The sequence below is a fragment of the Ochotona curzoniae genome, unplaced genomic scaffold (assembly GCF_017591425.1).
Source record: "Ochotona curzoniae isolate NIBS_2020 unplaced genomic scaffold, NIBS_Ocur_1.0 contig_908, whole genome shotgun sequence".
NCBI lineage: Eukaryota > Metazoa > Chordata > Mammalia > Lagomorpha > Ochotonidae > Ochotona > Ochotona curzoniae.
This window is the reverse complement of record NW_024466607.1, coordinates 9610012-9632803: the sequence shown is the minus strand read 5'-3', so window position 1 is coordinate 9632803 and position 22792 is coordinate 9610012. Positions and strand designations below refer to the sequence as shown.

General features: G+C 54.9%; 1 protein-coding gene across 4 annotated transcripts in view; it reads left to right on the top strand.

Annotated features, from left to right (window-relative positions):
* The window catches only part of IQSEC1 (IQ motif and Sec7 domain ArfGEF 1), a 223956-nt gene that overhangs the window by 144428 nt on the left and 56736 nt on the right, over positions 1 to 22792 (top strand). The window contains exon 1 of one of the 4 annotated variants that reach the window (XM_040994258.1): positions 16840 to 17172. The exons of 2 other annotated variants lie outside the window; for them this stretch is intronic. In XM_040994258.1, coding sequence (XP_040850192.1) covers positions 17108 to 17172 — 65 coding nt within the window. In that variant the 5' untranslated portion in view covers positions 16840 to 17107. Of the gene's footprint in view, positions 1 to 16839; positions 17173 to 22792 lie in introns of those variants that run through there. One more of the 4 variants, XM_040994261.1, reaches the window with a different exon arrangement.

Genomic DNA, 22792 nt, shown 5'->3' with positions numbered 1-22792 from the left:
CCTGACCACATCCCGCTGTCCTTGGACCCTGGACACGGTGATACTCAGGGAGAACTGGCTGCCCTGTGTCTGCAGACAGTGAGTGGCCACTTTAAATTGCCGACCTGTCAGCTGTCACAGCTCATCTGTTCCTGGTGCAAAGGGAGCAGAAAGATGACAGTGAGTGAGTGGGCCCCTCCCCTGGCCCAGTCCATCAAGGAGAAGTTTGGTGGGTATGGCTGAGTGTTGGTGTTGGGCGGAGGACTGCCGTGGCCTGGGAGCCCTATCTGATGGTGCCACTGGTGCATCTTTAGTGTCTCCCCTGTCTTTAGTGCCCCCAACTCCCAGTTCAAAGGTGACTTCCCACGTCACTGTATTCCATCCCAGGCCAACGTGCCCCAGTGCAGGGAGAAGGAGCTTAGAGGCAACCCCTGTTTCAGAGATGAAGACACCAAGGCCAGAGGGAGGCAGGGCATGTCCAAGGTCACAGGGCACAGTTAGGGCTGCCTGGCAACCCAGGCATCCCTGGGGGCTGCTTCTGGGGGACATGCCCAGAGGACAGGGCACCAGCCCCAGAACTCCCGCAGTGGAGGCGCAGGACGGGGCACCCTGACTCCTGCGTGGTTGGCAGACAAGTCATCTTGGGTCTCGTGATTAGGATTGCCCTCTCAGCAGCTGGCCCCACTAGCCCCTGTGCTGCGCTGCCTGTACCTGCTGGTGTTCAGGGGGGCCCTTTTCCCATTGTCCAGAGTGGGGAAGGGAGTGCCAAGCCACAAGAGCTGGGGTGCTTTGGGTCCTCCACACCTGTGTGAGGACCACGGTACTCCTGAGTGACCGTAGCTGAGAACACAGCTGCCCTTGTCCTGAGGAGCCTAACTGGATCTCAGGGTAGTTGCAGGCTGGGCTGAGACCCACTCATTCAGCTGGGGAAGGTTAACCAGAAGTCTTAGCAAGATGCCCTGGATCTTTGTAATTGGGGAGCAGGGAATAGAGGAAAGGGTTAGGTCTGGGAACTCAGACCTCACATTTGATGCTGTGCACCTGCCCTGCCCTATCCACTGCTTGCAGGAATGTCCACTCCACTCTTGCCACCGTCAAGGCCTGACTCTCGTTCCTCACTTTTGTCTCCAACATCTCTTCTGCCACCATTTCCCATCCGGAGAGCTGTGTATCGGGCATGGGTGGACACTGACTTTGGACCGACCCCTGCCTTGGGCTGTTAGGTGGGCTAAAGCAGAGAGCTGAACTACCTGCTCAAGCAACTGTGTTTGTGTCTGTTTCCCAGCGAGGTTGCAATCCCAAGTGCAACAAGCAGTTGTTTAAGCATCCAGTCCGTGCCAATCTCAGACACCAGTCCTAGTCCTCTCCTAGATATGATCCCGTTTCATCTGCAAGACCACAAACCCAGCCATGAACTTGCAGAATCCTTCTTGGAGCTTTTTAATGCGATGATGTCAGCCCCACAGGCCAGCAGGAGTGACACATCTGCTGCTGCTGCAGAGTGTCCTTTCAGAGTTCCTTGGTGACCCTCCAGCCCAGAGAGGGGCGTTCAGACTCAAGTGGGCATGGAGTCTGTCCTGACCCACCCAGATCCCTGTGTGCTGGGTGTTACTAGGACTTAGAGCTTGCAGTGGGAGCTGGCAACCTTACTACCCCCCCGGCAGGAGGTGAACTCGGTGTGCACCCGCACAGTTCCACCTCTGCCAAGGTCTGCTCCTCCATACTAAAGCCCTGAAGGCAGGATGGTGGCTGGCCGAGGCCCTATCCTGTCTGTCACTCATGCCAGGGCCTCCTATTGGTTTCTGTTGTATTCCCCGGAGATGAGCCCCGGCAAGAAGCCAGCTGTGAGGAGAACTGAGTGAGTGTGTGTGCCTGGAGGACTGTAGACCAAGGCATTGGGGATGGTGTCTGTGGTTTTGTGTCCTGAAAGGTCACAGCAGCTCTAAGACTCCCTGGGCCAGCGATGTATTTGTTGTTTTGCAATTTTTGTAAATAAATGAATAAATAAGTAATAAAAAAGTTCTCTGAGGACTTGGTGGAGGGCTATTCAGCTCGAAACACGGATTGGTCCAAATGTTGTGTGCCAGGGTGTTTTCATAAGAGCAAGTGCCTGGGGGTATTATAGGAACATTCCGCTATTCAGCTCAGGCCTGGGCTTGGGGATTATCCAAGTGCCCACGGATCTGGGATAAAAGGGACCCTGGAGGACGCTGAGCCAGTCTGTGTGCCTGTGTGCTGCAGCTGGTGTCCCAGTGTGCTGTCCGTCCCCGCCCAGCCCCGAGAGCCTGCAGGTCAAGGCCTTCTCCTTGCTGAACCCTGTCTGCCATTGTGATCTTACAGGACCTAATTCTGATGGGGGCTTCTTCGCAGAGCCTGGGGGGTTTGGCGTGACCGGAAGATGCTTTGGGAGTCCTAAGTGTCACCAAAAGGCAGGGGCGGGGTGTTAGGTGGGGGTCTGGCATCAGTTTCCAACTTTCAAGTTCCTCACTTTGCATGTGACTTTGGCTGATACATTCCTACACACCCCCCACTACCCCCTGACCAAGCCTCGGTTTTCTTCTCTTTAAAAGGGGGTAGTAATGAGGACAAGACCTGGAAATCGTGTGTAGGTGGCACACAGCTTCTGCTTGCTGCTCTGGGGACATTATAGAAGCCACCAAGAACATTTTAGGCCTCAGGGTCCAAACGGGAGTGTCAGCTTCACTCATTTCTGCCTTCAAGGAGCTTGTGTTGTCATGGCAGGAGACACCTGAGAGACACACAGACCGAGGCCAAGGTCAGAGAACCTGTCTGCTCCCCGCTGTGCTGCTGTGGCTTGGAGTGGGAGAGCTCTCCGAAACGAAGCACAGAGACTTGCTGTTGGAGCACTGCAGAGCCCAGCTCTGGCGCTGGCTGGCCTCCTATAAGCAGTGCAACTTTAGGCAGGTTTCTGCTAGTCTTTGATCCTCAGTTCTGGTTTGTGGGGGGAAAAAAATCCAGTAGAATGGGGTTTTCCCACTCCGACGCCCCTCCCCATTTGGCTCTGCACTCGGTAGTGTCAGCTTGGTCTGTGCCTGCTCCCCCTACCACACACTTGTCTTGTGTTTTTCGATGTGATCTATTACGAGGTACCACAGAAAGGTGAAAAATCAAGCTTGCATGGCTCACCGGGCAATAAGAAGGTGCACACACCCACTCCTCAGGCTGGACTGGATCCCAGCTGGATCTCTCCCGTCAGTGGTCCTCAAAGACCCGCCCCACGTCAGTGTGGGGCGGTACTGCCCGTGTCCCTCGGTCACCTGTGGCATTGTTGTGCTGGCTTGCTATAAGCGCACTTGGGCTGTGGATCTTGGTTTGGTTCTAGCTGCTTCTGCCTAAGGTTTTGCTCTGCAAGTGGCTGTCGTTTGTCCTTTTAAATGTGTTCCACCTGAGCTACAGGCCACGGTTTCCTTGCCTGCCTGCCATGTTGGACATGTGGGTTGCTTTTGCTGTGGGGCTGGCTGCTGTTCTTGCACATGACATGTCTATTCCACGCCAGCATGTACCTGCTCTACTTGACAAAAAACAAGGACCCATTGGGTGGTCCCGCCCTTCCACTTCTGGCAGGTCCCTTGTCAGTCTTGGTCACGTCCCCTCACTTAGTGGGTAGATCACAGTTTATTGTTGTAGCTTTAATTTGCATTTCCTTGGTGATGGTGTGTCTCTTAGTGGCCACGGGGGCCTCCTCTTGTCTGAGGCACACCATTGGGTACCTTGCCCCTCTTGGGCTGTCTTGATTTTCTCATTGATTCAAATGATTCTTGGGGCCTTGTAGATTCCAGTTCTTCCTCAGTTATCTAAGGAGTCTTCAAAAGAATCCCCACATTATGACAAAACCATGCCTTGTCTCAACACCTTCATGCAACAGAATCAATATTGTGAATGAATCCTTGGCAGCCTCTGGCCTTTTCCATACGCATAAGGTGGTCTGAGCCCTTTGATTAAAAAGCAGAGAGAGAGAGAGAGACTTCCACTTACTGGTTTACTCCCCAGAAGGCCACAATAGCTAGCACTGGGTCAGGCTGATGCCAGGAGCGTCTTCCAGGTCTCCCACATGGGTGACAAGGACCCAAACACTTCAGCCATTTTCCGCTGTTTTTCCAGGGACATTAGCTATGTCAGAAGTGGAGCAGCCAGGACTTGAACCCCTGCTCTGAAATGGGATGCCAGAATCCTAGGCTTAACCTCCTGGGTGGCAGCGTTGGCCTGGTGTTTTGCTTGGTTATTTTGTGTGTGGTAAGAATTCTACTCTTCCCTGGCAGTCACAAAGAATCCCTTGTGTTCACACACGATGCTGGGTGGCTGATCCGCCTGCTGTGGGTTTTAGTGTAGGGCGGAAGGGAGGGTCCCTCCACGCTCTTGACCAAGTGATTCAATGCTCTTTGAGAAACATGCACTGTGTCCCCTAGCAGACCTCTGCTGGGTGTGCAGAAGCCTGGGACAGGGACAGCCCCAAGGGCGGGGCAGGCCACCCTCCCCCTGTCCCTACACCTCAGTCGTCCCTCCCGCCCCCCGCCCCACCAGCTGCTGCTCCTGCCAAACAGGTCTGTGGGGCCAGAGCGGCTGGCCGGCTGTCACGTGTCCGGCTGGCGCTGACTCGGGCTCTGGTGGATTAAGTCGGGGCTCAGGGTTTTTGATCAGCATTGGCCGCTGCCCCGACTGACAGGGGAGGGCTGAGGGCGCTGGTCTGCATGGGCAGGGAGGTGGCCCCAGAGACCGACCTCGCTGCTGTGGCTGACTGTGGCAGGAGCCCCCAGCCAGGGTGCCCGACTGAGGTAAGGAAGGGAGGGGCCGCTCGGTCTGCAGCCCTCTGTTAGGCAGATCATGCCCTCTGAAGAGTTTCCATTGTGCAGGTCTGCTTCTGGGGCAGCTGAGAGCTGGGAGGTACCACAGTGCCCTGACCTGTAGCAGGTCCCTGAGTGGGTTAGCAGGAACTCGTAAGGTGCCGCCCTCTCATCTCCCTAGGGTCTCTGTGTCTTCTTGTGAACCCACTGTGTGCCCGCCAGGTCAGGTGGCCACTGCTGAGCTCTTGTTCTGCCCCCAGACCCTGTTGCCTTCCCCTGTCTGGATTCTCAAGTCTTAACCCCTCCGCTATCCCATCCCTGCCCCAACCAAGGTGCGGGCTGCAGATAGGCCAGGGTGCATATTGAGGGGCTCCCATGAGGTGGGCATCCACCATAGGTCCTCTGTGGTGCTGCTTTGCAGGAGGGAATGTTTACCCATTTCTCAGATGAGGAAACTAGGGCTTGAGGGTTCAGGACTGGCACTTGTCCTAGATCCACTCAATGTCTCTATGGCCTGCCGCCCCTGGAAGCTGCACTCTCCACCTGCGGTCCCCAGGAGGGCTGTCAGAAGAGGCCCGTTCTCTCCTGGGTAGCGCTGCAGCTCCCTGGGACTGCCTTCCAGGCCCCTGGAGGGAAAGTGAGGACAAGAACCCTGTGCCAGCCACTTGGGTCCACTCAGTCTGGGCTGTTCTGTGTGAGTGCATGGTGGCAGGTGGCCATCACAGCAGCTCCTCCTGGGACCACCTCAGGACCCAGCCCCAGCAGGTGCTGGGGGTCGGGAGGGGGGATCTTGGCTTTGCTTTTCACAGTCTGTGCCTTCAAAAGCCAGAGCTTCTATGTGTGTTCGCCTTTCTTCCTCGACCTCATCTTGATGTGTTGGCATCTTGGGATTGAACACTTGCTTGGGGGCTGCAGGCCTGTGTTTGGGTGTCCAGTTGGGAATAAATGTGCAGTCTGTGCTTAGCACCAATCATGTACCTATTTCATATGTCTGTTAATGAGTCCCTTTGCCCCTCCTGGCCTGCCCAGCTCCGCCCCAGCAGCCTGTGCTGGCCCCACCCTCCTGAAGGCACACATATTTGTGGACGCTGGCACCAGCTTTTCCTTGTCAGCAGGCCTTGAGGAAGGCTGCAGCCTGGCACAGGGCAAACAGGAGGGATTGTTGAACGGTGAAGAACGGCTTCTCTGTGCCCGGCAGAGGCCCTGGTTGGAGCCCAGCTCCCCATCCCCCAGTCCCAGTAGCTTGGGGGCCAGAAGGAGGGCGGAGCCTGGAGCCTGGCTTTGGTCCAGCCTTGGCAGCCCAGCTGGCCATTGGGTGACCTTGAGCGAGCCCTGATAGTCTGTGGGCTCCTGCCTCAGGGCTGGAACCCAGGGCATGTGGGTGAGGGGGGTGTGTGGGGTGCTGTGGGGACTGTCCCTGTGAGGGCCCAGGCTCACCTGTCCTGCGATGTGATGGACCGAGGCACGGCTGTGAATGCCCTCCAATGTGGAAGGGCTTGAAAAGGTAGTTGCGTGCAGAGCTTGTAGTGGGGGACTTGAAGCAGCAAAGTCAGCATGAAGATTGGCCGGCGTTTTCTCTCTGGGCCTCTTGACCTCCAGGCCTGCAAACATCTTATCTGTATCCCTGTAGATCTCCCAGGGGGCTAGGGGGCAGGGAGGGACAGGGCTTTATCTCCCAGGAAGGCAAGCTGCAGGTAGGGACATGTGACACACGGCCGGTAGCTGCTGTATGCCTGTGTTAAGGCCTTCTCTGTGTCCCCTCAAACAAGAGCAGGATCCCAAGGGTCTCAGTCCCCTAGGAGGACCAAGTTCCAACTTGTGCCAGGGTGCAGATGTTTAGGTTGTTCATGTCATTCGGCAGAGGGCATGCTACACTTCTTCCCAGCCAAGGAGCCGAGGGACTGCGCCCACTGGAAGTGAACACTTTGGACTGATTCTCACAAAAGGCCCTCACTGCAGATGGCAGAGCCAGCTGTGAGCTGGCTTCCTGCTGGCAAAGCCGAGCTTGCATCTCCCCTCCTACCTGGGACCTTCCTGTACTTCCTCCAGGATCTCCTCTGGGAACCCCAAGGAAAAGGGACTCTAGAGGCCCTCCCTCATCTGTGTGAGCAACTTAAGTTAAACCAAGCTGGTGACACCTCAGAGGGAACATGACCAGGAGCCCTGCGTGGGGGGCTGCAGAGATGCCAGTGGAGTCAGGAGTAAGTGGAGTCCTCATCCTGGCTCAGCTGCTCCCTCTGGGACACTGCATCCTGCCTGGCTGGCCTCTCTGGACAGGAAAGGCAAGGCTCTGCACTTCTCAATCTGAGCAACAGGTGGCACCAGAGTGCTGTACCATCAGGAATGGCCCTGAAGGAGCTGGGGTTATAGGGAACCACTCTTTTCAGTCCAGGCTGGTCGGGCCACACTTACCCTCTGCTCCTCATCCTCACCCCAAGCTACCCAGACTGCTAGTTCTGTGACTCCCACCAGCAGCTGTCATCGGGCCGTCTTTCATCTACAAATTGTGCCCTGAACTGACTTTTAAAAGCTAATCTAAATTTACCACCAAGCTTGACCTAGGGACAGCTGTGGCGAAGCTGCCCTTTGCAGAAGGCTGGGGCTCGGTCTCAGCCTGCAGCGCTGGTGGTAAGATGCTGATCAGTGTCTGTGCGGCAGGAGCATGGTGTAGGGACAGCTGCGTGAGCCCAACAGGGTGCCTGGAAAACATAGGTGCTCTGCCCCTTATCCTATGCTGGTTTGTAGATTGGTGACTGTGGTCCTAGACAGGGGACGGCCAGCCAGCTCTACCTGAAGGCCCCTGCCTTGCTCTAGTCCCTTTTACAGCACAGGTGCTAGACTCAAATGCCCATAGGTGGTATTTGGAAGTCCCAGTGTCACAGGTGCTTGGAGATGGTTGGAACTAAAGATATGTCTTTCTTTGATTGCTCAGAGCCTGGGCCAGGGAACTGGGCTTTCAATAAGAAACTGTGGTTCTAGGACAGGTTCTGCTGGTGCTGGGTGGTATGTGGGTTTCTGTTTCTTTAATATGGTAAAAATCCATAACTAGGAGAGATCTTCAACAGGGTTATGGAAAAATGTGTCTTACAGAAACAACTGCATGGATTCCTAGGGGTTTTTGGCACCAGAATGAACCTGTCTTTTAAGCCTGTTTTCCTGCAGCCTCCATCAACAGAGTTTGAACCCTCATCAAAGAGTATAAGGGGACCCTGAGGCCAGAGGCTTGGAAAGTCACTGGCTGGTTGGGCAGATGTTTATAGATAAAAACACAGAAGGACAGACACCTATAGTGGGTTCCAGTCTAGGAACAAACGGGCATGGTGGGGATTGTGGCAAAAACGTTTGGTAGGACGTCGTTGGGATTGCTGGAATTTAGCATCCAGGCCTAGTGGCCAGATAGACATGTGCCCCTCTCCACCCCACCCCCATGTGGCAGGCTTTTCTGGCTTTCACGAGAAGACTCCACTCGGTACCCCTCAACCCCCAATCTAGTACAGGTGACCCTCTCTGACCCACTGCTCCCTCTGCTCACAGCCTCTGACCTGGACCTTCCATGTCCCCCTCTGTGGGTCAGACAGCAACTAACTTCCCCTGGGACAGCAGACGCAGGAGAGGGGCCAGGCCCCTGGAGGCAAGCTGTGTCCAGCAGGCTCGCTGCTAAAGCAAGAGGGAGCTTCCTGGAAGGTAGCTGTTGGCCTGGACTGTCTGGAAAAACCTGGAAAGCAGGTGGGATTAGGGCAGGGGCGGGGTCCTTCAGGTCAACTCTGGTTGTCATTGCTGCTTGCAGTGTCCCCTGTCAGGAGGGAGGGCCTGTCCTGGATCCACTGCCAGGAGGATAAGAGAAAGAGCAAGCCAGGGCCCCACCCCCTTCTCCTGACGGCTGCCACGTGTGCCAGTGTGCCCTGCGGTGTATTAAGCCTGATTACCCTTAACCAGGGTCATAATTACTGCGGAGTGGCTGATGCGGGGAGCAAATTGTTGTGTGCTTATAATTATAAATTGCGGCCCTCAGACTCCAGGGGTTCCAAACTTCCATATCTTTGCTGTGAACACATAAATTATAGTCATTTATGGCAATGGCTGCAGAGACCAAAACTCCTTGTGGCCATGCTGTCTAAAGGACACTCACCGTGGCCACGCTCCTGGAACCTGCAGCTGCTGGGTCTGTGTCCATCAGAATCAGAGCCTGTCGTCTCATGAAGTCTGGTCTGCTCATCGGCTATATCATTGCCTTTGTCCGTTTATAAGTTGGACTCCCGGCTCTGCCACCTCCAGCCTGGGGACTTGAGGAGTCATGACACGTCTCTGAGCCTCCCTGGGGGTGCTGGGAAAGGTTTAAATGTAAGGCTGAGTACCCATACCGCAGGGCAGGGGGCTGCCCCTGGGAGCCTGAGTGCCTGTCCTGCTCCTGTAAAGGCGGGGAGCAGATATGTGCAGGCACCAAGCAGCCCCTCCTCCTCCTCCTCCAGCAGCTCTGAGCTTATTTTGTGCTTGTATGTTTTTTTCTTTCTAATTGTTAAATGTAGTCATTTAGTTTTACAATTTCATTTTCCTTTTTTCAGCCAGAGGTCTAGCCAGTGTTTTCATTTTGAACCACGAACAGACCTCTTTAAGATATTTATTTTATTTATTTAAAGGGCAGAGTGATAGAGATGGAGACAGGGAAGAGAGAATGTTCCTTTTAATGGTTCATTCTCCAAATAGCCGCAGTGTCCAGGGCTGAGCCACCTGAAGGCAAGAGACTGGAACTCCGTCCAGGTCTCCTACGGCAGGAACTCAAGTACTTGGCCCATTCTCTACGGCTTTACCAGATGTGTTAGGAGGAACTGGATTGCAAGTGGAACCGCCAGAACCCGAACTAGTGCTTATATAGAATGCTGGTTTGCCAGTAGCAGCGTCACCTGATATGCCATGACACCAGCTCCCTAGCCTGCTGGTGTCTTCCTTCCATGGTGTAGAAGCAGGTGGTGGGAGACCAGAAGTTTGGCTATGAGTCTGTCGGCCCACTTGGGAGAAATCATCATTTTAGAAGCACTCCATGAGCTCCTTGGGCAAAGCAGATGGGCACCTGCCAGGGCCTGGCTTAGCACCCATTGGTGTGGACTCCCTCTGTAGTGAGCAAGCTGCTTGTCTCTCAGCAACCTGGAACACTGACCAGCCTTACCCAGGCAGTTTTCTCTCTATATATTTTTTTCTAAATCCCCTTAGTTTCTCCACCTGCTTCAATAGGAAAATGGGCCCCCACTGAAGAAAAGCCGCAGTTAGTAAAAAAGCCTAGAGCTCGTAAGGCCGCCTCTTCATTTCCTTAAAGGACACCTATTTGCTGGCAGGTTCCTTTAGGTATGGGGCATTCCTGACACACTGGAAGCTGAGATCAGTGTTTTGACAAAAGCGCTTCATCCCAGGTCCTTCCAAAATCTATCTTCAGTTGTAAGGAGGTGGGGGTGAGGGCTTCAGTTGAACGAGACCAGGGTGAGAACAGGGAGAGAGGAGGACCTGGCCCGGCTCTGGTGGTATCCCTGAGCCAGCATGAACCTGCTTCAATGTGATTCCTTTGTCCATCAGATATTTATTAAGCACTTGCTGTAGACTGGGTGCCACCTGGATGCTGGGTCCACGGTGGCACATGAGTGAAGTCACAGAGCTTCCTTCTGCTGGGAGTGACAGACAGTAAACAAGTGACTAAGCGGTGTAATTAAAGGCTGAGAGACAGGCTGTAAAGGGACTATGAGACAGAGAGAAAGGGCGTGCCTTCCCCCTGCGGGTCCCTGAAGGTCCCGGCGACCGTTAGGACCAAGCTGCTTTTTTGAAGCTCTTCCTGCTTGGCCCAGTCTCTTAGGATCCTGTTTCAGCTGTGGTCTCAGGCTCCTCCAGGGGCTCAGACCCATCCCCGCTGAGTATTGGCGCAGCCTCAGCCCGTGCTTGTTGGGGAGGAACGGTGGGGGGGGGGGGGGCAAGATTGACTCCCCTGCTTTCACCCTACCTGCTGGCTCCTTCACTCTATCTTGATCTCCTGCCTGGGCAGCAGGGACCTGAGTGCTTGAGCCATCATCTGCTACCTCCCTGGACGCATGCGAGCAAGAGGCTGGATTAGAAGTAGAGACGGGATATGCTGATATAGCGTGGGAGCATTCCAAGTGGCCACCTGCCCACGAGGCCCTCCCCTAAGTGCTGCTTTTGCTTTCTCCTGTTCATGTGACATCAGCCAAGAGGGGAACTGTCGCCTACTGGGGTCTTCTTGGAGCTGTGCGTTGACTTGGGAAGGGCCGTAAGCATAGACTTGGGCCACGGACCCAAGGCCCACCCCTCCCCGCCGCATTCCAATCCATCATACCTAGCTGTTTACCCTTGACCGCATTCCTTTACTCTTGCATGCCTTGGTTCCTTTTTCTGACCAAAAGGATGAGGATGATAATGACAGCATCTTCCTTGTAGGACTCAGCTCACGTCACGCATCCAGCACAGAACCTGCCTTTGGTGAGCACCTGGGGTGTCAAGGCAAGAAGGCCCTGCTGGAAGGACCCACTTCACGGTTCAGTTCAGGAACTGGGGGGCAGGAGGGGGGCAACAGACTTGGGCTCAGATCCCAGAGTGCTGGCTGTGTGGCCTCTGAGCCTCGGTAGTGTGACGAGGAGGGGCTGTTGAAGAACAGATGCTGTCCTTGTGTCAAGCAGACAACTGAGCTCACTCCGCGAGAGGGGTGTCTGGCTGCTGCGAGCCACAGCAGCTTAGGGAAGTCGAGGAAGGGGGGAGGGGAGAGGGAAGAAGGAGGCTCCTGCCCCAGCACAGTGGGGTGGGGCTTTGGTGCCAGGGATCCCGCAAGGGACCCAGCTCTGGTGCAGCACACACGTTGACTTCTCACGTGTCCACAGTCTTCCCGGGGGTCGTGCAGTGCTGCCCTGTGCCTCCCACTGGAGTAAAGAGGGTTGGGAACGGCACGGAGATTGATGTCTGGGAGGCCGTGTGATGGGGTGCAGGCTGGGGATCCAGGGAGAGCTTAGCTAAGTGGATTCCTGAATCCTGCAGGAAGCGTGCAGCGAGGGGCTCTGTCCCCGGTACTGCAGCTGCAGCTGCAGTTGGCATCTTGACTGCAGATCAGACGACTCAGTCCACCAGTGGTGCTGGGAAGTGTTGGGGGTCTGCTGACAGGGCAGGAGGAAGCTGGGCTCCAGAAGGATGCAGTGGGTATGGCACCCCACCACCTCCACCACCTTCCATCCCCTTTGCAATAGCCAGTACTCGCTGTGTGGCCGGGGAAGGGTGAGGTGGGCACAGGGACCCTGGAAACGTGGAGTGCTTCAGGCATGCAAGTTTGGAGGGCTTCTTGGAAGAGGTGGCTATTCCTGCCTCCTCTGTTTATGTCCTCAGCCCCCACTGAGATTCCCGTCATCTGCAAGGCTGTTGCAGACTCCCGGGGTCGGATCTCGTCCCATCTAGACGGCTATCCTGCTGCAACCATTCCCCTGAGGGTCTTTCCTTGCGTCTTCCCGGCTGCCGGTCTGTTTCTCAGCTGTTGGCGTGGTGGCAGCTGCCTCTCGTTTTTAGCATTCATTTTGAGAGCACAGGGCCACACCTCAGGCCTCCACAGTCCTGTCACACTGTGGCTAGTCCTGTTAATAGCGGGGGGTGGGGGGGGACAGGGACCAGTTCCTGGCTATGTCCCAGTACGATTCGGGGGGAGTGTTAGGAAAGACTTCAAAGATGAGGGGATACTTGGGCTGAACCTTGAAGGTCAAGTTGGAGGTTGCTGGGCAAGGGAAGAGAGGGTAATTCAGGAGGCAGGAACAGTGAGAGCAAAGACCCTATGACAGGGAAGGACCCGGTGCATCCTGGGAGTGGCTGTATGGGAGGGTGAGCAGCTGGGATGGAGCAAATGTGGAGGAGGGAGGCTGGTGCCCGAGCATTTCAGTGCCACATGCAAACTCCAGTCATGCGGCTTCAGGGAAATGACCTCACGTTGCCTCAGGCCCAGCCTGAGCCTCCCCGCCTTCATTCTGTCCTCTCGAGTTAGCAAGATTGGGGAAGACCTTGGTTTGTAAACAGTTTCAGTACAGTTGGTTGAAATGTTTAAACAGTTTAATGTTTAAATGTTTAAATGCCCTGGCGCTTGCTAAGGGCCACTGCGTGCCTCACCCGGGGAGCTGTTGGACTGGCTTCCCAAGGTGTCGTCAGGCAGGGTCCCTGTGATGTGGGCGGCAGGGAGATGGCCCATCTGCATTTGGGCTGGACGGATGTTCTCACCGCTCACCTGCCCTTGGCTGAGTCCCCTTGTTATTTAAGTCCCCGTGTGGGGATGTGGTGGGAAGCAGGGGGTCAATGGCAGTGTCTCTAGTGGGGACACATGCTCTGGTCCCTCTGGGCCCCAGTTTTCGGGTCTGTGAAGGGATGTTTGGGGATGTTGGTGTATATGCAGCTCCAAGAGGAGTGCTCCCCCTGGTGGCCATCTCTACACCCACCACGGCCTGTGGGTTCTGCACTTGCAGGGAGGGCCCTGCAGGGTGAGGCTGGGAGGTCAGGGGATTGGCTGATTTGAGGCTTCCTCCAGGAGGTGGCACTTCTGTCAGGGCTGGCAGGGTCAGCACTGGCCTTGCAGAGTCATACGTAAGTGAGCGACTGTGACTCTGTAGTAGTAAAAGTTAAAGTATATTAATTAATTAATCAGGTAGCAGGTGGATTTTTTTTAAGATTTATTTTTATTATGTTTTTATTGGAAAGGCAGATATACAGAGAGGAGAGACAGAGAGGAAGATCTTCCGTCCGATGATTCACTCCCAAGTGAGCACAACGGTCGATGCTATGCCAATCCGAAGCCAGGAGCCTCTTCCGGGTCTCCCACGCGGGTGCAGGGTCCCAAAGCTTTGGGCCGTCCTCGACTGCTTTCCCGGGCCACAGGCAGGGAGCTGGAAGGGAAGCGGGGCTGCCAGGATTAGAACTGGCGCCCATATGGGATCTCAGGCGTGCTAGGCGAGGACCTTAACCACTTGCGCCACCGCGCCGGGCCCGAATTTGTTCCTGAGTTAAGCTCTGACTATGGTGATGAGCACCTTGCAGACCACCTAGCAGGTGGGAGGGATGCCCTGGGGAAGGGCATAGCTCATCAGTGTGACGAGAGAGCAGGTGCACCACGGCTCAAGAGTGTGAGCCTCTTAGGAGTGATTTTTCTGGAAGAAGTGATATAGAAAGCTGAAAAAGTCCCAGCTGGCACCAGGCCCAGAGGGAAGCTTGAGGAACCGAAAGTGTTGAAGCCAGAGGTGTGGCCTGAACGGGTTGAGGGGGATGGTGTGAAGCAAGGTGAGGGCTACCAAAGTTGGGCTTGGGATATCTCTGGAAAGCTGTGAAGCTGACAAAAACTAGGATGGGGGTCAAGCTGTGTTGTGGTCAAACTGCCAAGCTGAGCAGCTCACAGCTAAAACTAGGGACTAAACCATGGAAATCAAGGTTTCTGTGGCGTTTCTCTCTTCTTTTCTTCAACCTACTGCCCTACGTGTGGGCTCCTGTTCATCCCTTAAGGAACAACTCCTCTGAGTACCTCTCCTGGGACAGTTACAGATCTCCTCCCTACTGGGGGACACGTGTCCCAGCAGGGTCTTCCCATTGCTGAAGGAGCCAGGATGGACGTGGCTGAGCAACCCCTGCTGCCCTGTCCCTCACTGTGCATTTGAGGAAGCATCTCCAGAAGGCTGAGCAGTTGGCCCAGATGACAGGTGAGAGGGCTCCGCCTAGGCTAGCCTCTTCCCCCATTCCCTCTCTGGGACTTTTCTCACTCCTGCTTCTGAGTCCCTGAATGATTGAACGGGCATTTGGCTAACTGACAGTAAGTGATGGGGGCATGAGACACATTTGGCAAGAGCGTATCACAGGAGGCTGAAGAGGCAGACGGTGCATAGGGACTCCGTGGCATGGTATTCCCCCATGCTAACAGGGAAATCCAGGCCTTTACGCCTTCTAACTCAGAGCCAGAATGCAGCACCAGCGGGCAGAGGGGTCTGCATTTCTGGGAGAGACTGTCCTGAGGCAGTTGGAGCAGTCCGTGGTTTCTGCTGCAGCTGGGCTGGGATGGGGAGGGGGCCTGTCAGCTCCTTCATCATGTTTTTTTGAGGGCAGCCCCCCATCTCACCTGAACTAGTTTATTACCAGGGCAGGCAGGCAGACATGGGGGCACAGCAGGTGGAGCCACAGCATGCCACTCCTGCATCCCAGGTCCAAGTACCTTGCTCTAGAATCCCCAGCGACTCTGCTTCCAACCCAACTTCCTGCTAATGTGGCTGAGGGTGGGCAGCAGGTACTAGCTTAAGTAGCGAGGCCTTATGACCCCCATGGGAGACCTGGATGGTGTTCTAGTCAGCCCGGACCAACTCTGGCTGCTGTAGGCATTTAGGGGAGTGAATGTGTACTTGGACCATCCCGCTGTCTCTTTCTCCCTGTCTTATTGTCTCTGCGTCACTCTTTCAAATAAATCAAAGTAAATAAATGAACTTTTTCACGCTCGTACCCCTTTCCAGCTTGTTGCTTGCCATTAGCTGGTGTGCCAAGGCAGATGTGGGTCTGTGCTGTGAGCAGGGTGGCTGCGTGGCCCCGGTGAGGACTTGCTGCTGTAGGTACCTGTGTCCGGCTTTCCGGCTGCAGCCTTGCTAGTGAGGGTGAAATGGTTTGCTTTGTATTTCTCTTTTCATGGTGAATTGGCCCTTCATATCTCTTTAGTGAGCTGCCTGTTTGGGTCCTCTGCCTGTTTTAAAATGACCTTATGTGCCCTTATTATTATTTTTTTAAATTTTGAATTGCATGTCTGCTTCATGTAGTGTGGCTAATAAATCCTTAGTCAATAGAATTAAGATTTAATTTGCTACTACCAACATTTCCTCCCTTTTGGATATTTACTTATTTATTCCAGATTTTGTTTACTTGAAAGTCAGAGTTATAGAGAGAAAGGGAGAGAAGGTTCTTCCATCCGCTCATTCACTCCCCAGATGGCCACAGTGACCAGGGCTGGGCCAGGGTGAAACCAGGAGCCAGGAACTTCTCCCTGACCTCCTACATGGGTGGTGGTGGTCCAAATACTGGTGCCAACTTTCCCTTTTTCCAGGCACATTAGCAGGGAGCTGAATCAGCCGTGAAACAGCTGGGACGCAAACCAGCAATCACCCATAATGGAATGCCAGCCCCAATATTTATTTCTAATGTAGCAAAAAAAAAAAAAACATGGGGGGCAAGAAGGGAGTTTTGGAGTTCTCCGGATTGCTGCTGAACTTCTGGCCTGGCCGATCTGAACTGGCCAGTGCTGCAGGCCGAGCCAGCTCCCCCTCCTTGCTCTACTGTCCCCTGAGTCCAAGATTCAGAGAGCCAATAGACAGGTGGTCTCCTGCAACTTTGACGGTGGCAGCTCTGCCAGCTGCGTGGACCTCCAGGTGTGACTGCCCAGGAGAGGGGAGGTTTGATTGACCCATGTCTGCTTGCAGTTTTACAGCCACCAGTGTGGGTGAAGGGCACTGCGCCCACCTTCCGGGAGTCCACAGTTACACAGGCAAGTAGAGAACAGAGTTAGGAGAGGCTTAACAGGGCGAACTGAGCGGCCTGCCAGAGAAGGCGGCCAGGGACCGCCCCCTGCCCCTTGTAATGTTACCTTAAGGGCTAAAGGTACTCTTTAGTGTTTGGAAAGTGCTTCTGGGTCCGGGCAGGGGAGAGTGGGCGCGCTCTGGGAGCCCCAAGAGGATCTCCAAGGCATCCTTCTTAGAGGGGTCCCCCAAACGGTGGCCCCGTCCCCCTGCGGTGATGGGCCCACTTCTGCCTCTGGCTACTGCTGTCAGCCCAGCAGGCTGGGCTCTGTGTATTTACTCTGCTGATGTGCTGGGGAGGGAGACACGTCGACCGGCAGACTCCGGAGCTGGAGCACGGGGTAGGGTGCGCGTGGTGCTTCCCTCCCACACCCCCACAGGAAGCCTGGGATTCCCGCCCCCCGCGCGCCTCTCCTCCCGCGGCCCCGCCCCTCGCCCGGCCCCGCCCCTCGCCCGGCCCCGCCCCTCGCCCGGCCCCGCCCCTCGCCCGGCCCCGCCCCCCGCGCGGACCACATTCCTCCGGCCGGGCCTCGAGCTGCGCCAGGCGGGCGGCGGCTGAGGGGCGGGCTCCGCGGGCCGGGGGCTCGGACGCCGGGCCGGGAGCCAGCGAGCCCTGGGCCGGGCGGCCCGACGTGACCGTGCGGCGTTGAGGGCGCGGGGGGGTCCTGACCCTGGGAGGTCGAGGGTCTGCCCCGGGCTCCGGCTGGAGTCGGCGGCGCTCGACCGGGCCTGGGTCCAGGGCGCCCGGCCCGGTGAGCGCCCGCTGCGGCCGCCATGTGGTGCCTGCATTGCAACTCCGAGAGGACACAGTCCCTGCTGGAGCTGGAGCTTGACAGCGGGTAAGGGCTGTGCCGGGTGGGGCCGCTGGAGTGCGTCCGGCTCGAGGCGGGGGACGAAGTGCTCCCGCCAGGCTGCGGGCCGGGCCTGTCAGCACCGGCGGCCGGAGGCTGTGGGTGTAAGAAGCGACTTGCGGGAAGGCCCGCAGAGGCAGGGCGGGAGCTGAGGCCCAAAGGGCGGGGGACGTCCGTGCCTAGAGCCAGCGAGTCTCTCCTCCTGCAGGCCGGTTCTCTCCGCCGGCCTGAGCCTGGCTTTGCCCCCGCGACTGTGCCCTGGGGTGGAGGCCCGCTGGAGGCCGCCCCGAGCTGGCCTCCCAGGGCTCCAGACAGCTGCGCGCCGCGTCCCTTGCACCTGGCAGGGCCACCTGCAAGAGCGCCGGCAGCCGCGGAGTTTACCTTAGTGAGTTGCAGGGTGGCTGGCCAGGCGGGCTGGCCTGGGGTCTTGTGTATCCCGGGAACCTGCAGGCTGCCAGCGGGGCCTGGAGAGGGGCGGGAGGAGTGTTTACGGAGTGAGAGAGAGAGAAAGCGCGCGCCGTGGATGTGCTGGGAATATGGATTTCTCTCGGCACAGCTGCCCCTTGGGCCGTTGGCTGCAGTCCCCAGGGGACCCGGGTGTGGGGCCGAGGGGGATTGCTGACAAGCAGACTTGGCCTGGGACAGGGCCCCTCTGGGGGGTGGGACGCCCACCTGGAGCCCGTTGATTGTGCAGTTCTGAAATTCCTCTCGGTTTCTGACAACTGTCAGACACCCTGAGAACATGCATCTGTTCCCCCTCTGCCCCCTCCTCATCCCCCTCCCGGGGACCTGGGGCTCAGCCCTAGGCTGCCTGTGGATCAGGGGAGTGGGGGGCACTTCTCAAGGGCCTGCTGGTGGGGTGGAGGCCAGGCAAGCTGCAGCTGCAGGGCCATCTGTGTGGAGTTGGTGGTGTGGGTCCAGGAGTGGGGGGCACGTTCCTCACAGCCTTCAGCTGTCCCCCTGCTATTGCATTTAACCCCAGGTCCTCACTGGGTCAACATCCTTGCACTGCAACAGAGCAAATTGGCCTTGAGCTGCCTATTACATCTGCGCCCGAGTGCCTGCCCTGAACCAGTCCCTGCACCAGGGACATAGCTGTAAGCAAAGTGTAGTCTTTGTCCTTGTGCGAGACCAGCATGCTCTCCTGGCCGCGCCTTTCCACCACCCTCGCCTGCATTGTGTCCTGTTTGCTCTGGAGAGTCTGGTGTGTGAATCCGAAGGAGAGAATCATCCAGGCCCCTGACCTGTGGAGGCCCAGTGAGGAGCCTTCCAGGGGCCAGGTGGCTCCTCGCCTTTCCCCATCTCTAGATGGGATCCAGCACTCTGCAAAGACGTAGGCGGACTCCGGTTTATAACAGACCCCACACAGTCCCTTCCAGACCCGGCAGTGTTGCCCTGCACAGGCTTCTCTGGCAGTGTGGGTGAATCCTCGTGTTGCCCTGGCTCCAGACCTTGTTTTCTGCCATTGGGACAGCTTGGGACTCGATTCACCCTTCTTTCTAAATGGTCACTCTGAGTGACTTGGCCACAGTAGCCCAAGGGAAGCCTGGAGTACAAGCCAGGTGTTAGGATGGAGGCCCGGCCTTGGGAGCCTGCCCCCGGGCAGCCCTATCAGGAGTCTTAGGTTTGTTACTGAAGGATGTTAGACTATGAAGTAGTTGTGCTAATATTTGTGCAGCTTCAGTTAAGAAACATGGCCAGGACCAAAAGCTTTGTCACCAGACAGCATGGTGACTGGGCAGACAGGTGTTTGTAAGGCGTTGGATAGGACACTTGTGGCTGGGGAGCCTATGGCTCTGTGCTTGTGTGTACACATGGATATGTAAGGCTTCCCCTGGCTGGGCTCTGTAAGACATGGTGTTGTCCTTGGCCAGGAGACTCTGGATTCAGGCATCATGCAAGGGAGACTGGGGACTATGGGGACCAGCAGGTTTGGTTTCAAATCTGAAGTTTCTGCAAATGACTGGCCCCATGCTCCTCCAACCTGTGTCTTGTCTCCCGTGGAAGAGAATTCTTCACACGGAGGTACTCCAAGAATTGGCTGGCCTTACATGACCTGCCCCAGGGTATGCAGGCACTGCGTTTCTCCAAGTCAGCACTCTATTCTGCCTGCCCGCTAGTGACCCATTGGGTCTTCTTCCTTCCTCTTTGGTGTATTTCGTTTGGATTGTGATGATGTGTGGAATATCTGCTCAGTAAACACGATGGCAAGATGACGACATGGCTCTGATGGGCTGGGCCCTGCTGGAGGTCTGGGGAGAGGTCCCCTGTGGAAGTGTGTTTCTGTGGGGGAGAATGCTCAAAGGCTGTTGAGTGTGATTTATCATCAGTCCTCAAAAGCAAATCGTAATGAGTTTAAAGGCCATTAAGGCTCTTAAAGAATTAATTGGTGTGGCCTTAGAGAATCTGGCTGCTCCCACTGTGTGAGCTGCTATGGAAAGAAAATTGATGGCAGTTATGGTGCAAAGTATGGCATGGTGCCACAGGGGCCTGCCAGAACCCTGGCTGCTGTAGCTGGACCCCCATTTGGGTGTGTGCTTTCCTTCCACTCCAAGATGGACCAAGCACTATGCCTGGATGCATGCTAGGCAGGAGCCAACTGCCCATGAATGAATGAATGTGTGAGTGAATACAGACCTGGAGGAATGTGTTTTCCCTCCAGAGAGATGCTTGTGACTCCAGGGACGTCTAACCCTGCGCATTCTGTGTTCCTTTATTCATTAACAAGCATTCACGAGTGCCTAGATGTGGACGAGCTAAGTTAATCATGTTAAACGTGAGTCACACAGTATGCACAGGGTTGGTACAGAAGCCCGACTCTGCTTCTTTCCCGGCAGTGTGCCTTTGAAAGTGTGGCCTTCCTTTTCTGCATCTTGTTTTTCTCATTCATGAAGTGGAGCTCACAGTAGCTCCTGGGGAGGTGTGCCTCTTTGCTTGGCGACTGACGCACATGCCCAGCAAATGCTGGCAGTGTCACTGTCATCAGGATTACCACTTTTCTGCTTTTGCGACGTTACTGCTGAGTTAAAGCTGCAGGAATGGTTCCTCACAGCTTTCTTTTTGGCTGCTTTCTGGGGTGGAGGCTGGTCTCTCGAGCCCACGTGGCCCTTGGTGAAAATCCTGCATGAGCCCTGTTTTCTCTGATATCATGTCTTTTTAGACTTTGCTGACCCATGGCTGTGACTTTCCAGCTCCTTGATGGAAAGGCCTGTTCTTTGCATTTTATTTCCTTGGTTTGTGACTTCCTGACATGGTGACACTTTAATTTGAACTTAAGGCCCCAGTATGGAACCATGGCAATAGTCTACTCCTTGTTTGTAAAGATGGGAAACTATGACTGCATTTGTTTTTTCCTCTTTGTTCAAAGGTCAGTGCAAAAATAATAATAATAGCAATGGCTGCTGTTTAGTGAAGTCTGTGTGAAGTACTTGGTTCTCAAAACAGTCTGTGGGCTGGTTACCCCTGTTTGCCCAATGAGGGAGGAATCTGTGGCTTGCCCAGAGTCAGGGCCAGCGAGTGTAGGAGCTGAGACTTGGGGTCCTTTGTACCCTTTGCAGCCAGGTTCTGCTCCTCCAAAAAGAAGGTCTTGGGCAAACTAAGGCACCAGCATAAACTTTGTTTTACATCTTTCCCATGCCTTGGAATGAGTGTCCAGGGTCCCCCGGTGTCAGAATCCTCAAAGTGTCCCTGCTCACAGCTGGCTGATGACAAATCCCTGTGGTGTCCTGATGTTTCATAATTTTCCCCACAGATACCAAGAGCTGCTTGTTCAGACTCTAGCTGGGTTCCACAACAGTGGCCTTGGGGCTTAGTGCTTTTTAGCATTGAGAGTACTGTGCTTGCATCCTTGCCTGCATGGAACAGGGTCTTGGGATGAATGCCAGCTGTGCCAGGACTAACTGAGGTGCCAGTCCCTGCATTGTGAGGAAACCTAAGGCCAGGTTTGATCTCATTGGAGGCTACATGTGTGCAGTCACTGCATTTGATACAATGGGAGGAGAGAAGGATTATTGATAAACTGAAAAATTTGGCAGAGTCTTCAGCTAGGAGGCCTCCTCATGTGCACAAATGGAAATGGTACCCTGAAATCATCTGGTACCCAGGCTGGGTCAGAGTCTGTCTGCCAGCATGAATGCTTTCTCCCTAGTGCCTGTTTTAAAAGACAGAAGTAAATGCTGTTTGCTTTTCTGTTTCCATTTGGGAGGCTAGGTGGTGTAAGCATTAAATGCATTAATGCATGGAAGACATTTAAAGCAACACCTTAGAATAATGTGGTAAACACTCAATGGATGTTAGTTGTAATCATTGTTATTATTTATTCTGGTTCTCAGTAAGTTTCAGAGAAGTCCCCCAATGCCCCAAGAGAAGGCCTCCCAGAAAGGACTGATCAGAGCTGACCCTGCCTCCATGTCACCATATCCCCTCTCTGAGGCTAGGCTTCCACATATGTGAGAAGGGGGTGAGCTTCGTGGTGCTTGAGGCCATTTGCAAGAGGATGTTTGCGCTGGTTAGGAGGATAGATTCTGTAGCTAAACCACCTGTAACTGACCTGAACCCTAACCTGGCTCTGTTCCTTCCTGCCTCAAGGTTCTTGGTCCTGTCCCTTACTGTTTCTGTGCCTCAGTTTGACCATGTAAAATGCGGGTGACAGCAAGATCTCCTGGAGTTGTGGGGAATGAATGCTTTAATCCAGATATACCATTAAGCGGTGAAAACTTGATGAATGCTGGCTTTCAGTTGTAAGTTCAAGCCTGAGAAGTTGGACTATTCTGGAACTGGGCTGCATTACTCATTTAGAAGAGATATATTCCTAGATGGAAGTGGGTAATGTATTTTCTTGACCACAGTTAAGGCCAGAGTTAGAAGAGAGAGAAGGCCCAAGAGATGGTGGTTAAGGGGAGCAGGTAAGGGGCTGAGAACTGCCTTTGGTGTGACAGATGGCAAACTAGATAGAAAGTGACTGAAGTTTCTAGAACTGAGCGTGCTCGTGGCCTACCATCCAAACAGCCTGCTATGAAGTAGACAGTTAAGACACTAAGGATGGCCAAGTGCGGTAACCTAGCAGCTGAAGTCTTTGCCTTGCATGTGCCAGGATCCCATACGGGCACCGGTTCATGTTCCAGAGGCCCTATTTCCCTTCCAGCTCCCTGCTTGTGGCCTGGGAAAGCGGTCAAGGATGGCCCAAGGCCTTGGGACCCGGTACCCACATGGGAGACCCAGAAGAAGCTCCAGGCTCCTGGTTTCCGATCAGCTCGGTTCATGCTGTTGCAGCTACTTGGAGGAGTGAATCAGCAGATGGAAGATCTCTCTGTCTCTCTTCTTCCTCCTTGTATATCTGACTTTCTAATGAGATTAAATACAATCTTTAAAAAAAAAAGTATTAAGGAAATTGTTTTGTCTTGGATTGGAAGAGATGCAAAGTAAGGTGGCTTATAACTCAGTTAAGTAAAAATTTGTTTTGATGGGCAGAGGGACTATATTGTCAGAGAGACCCCTGGAGGTCTAGAAACTTTACGGTGGGAGAGTGGAGTTGAGGCAGGTGCTCCCAGCCCCATGACAAATGGAGCAGAGCTTGGGTATTTGGAAGTCCTCAGTTGATGGCCTGTGC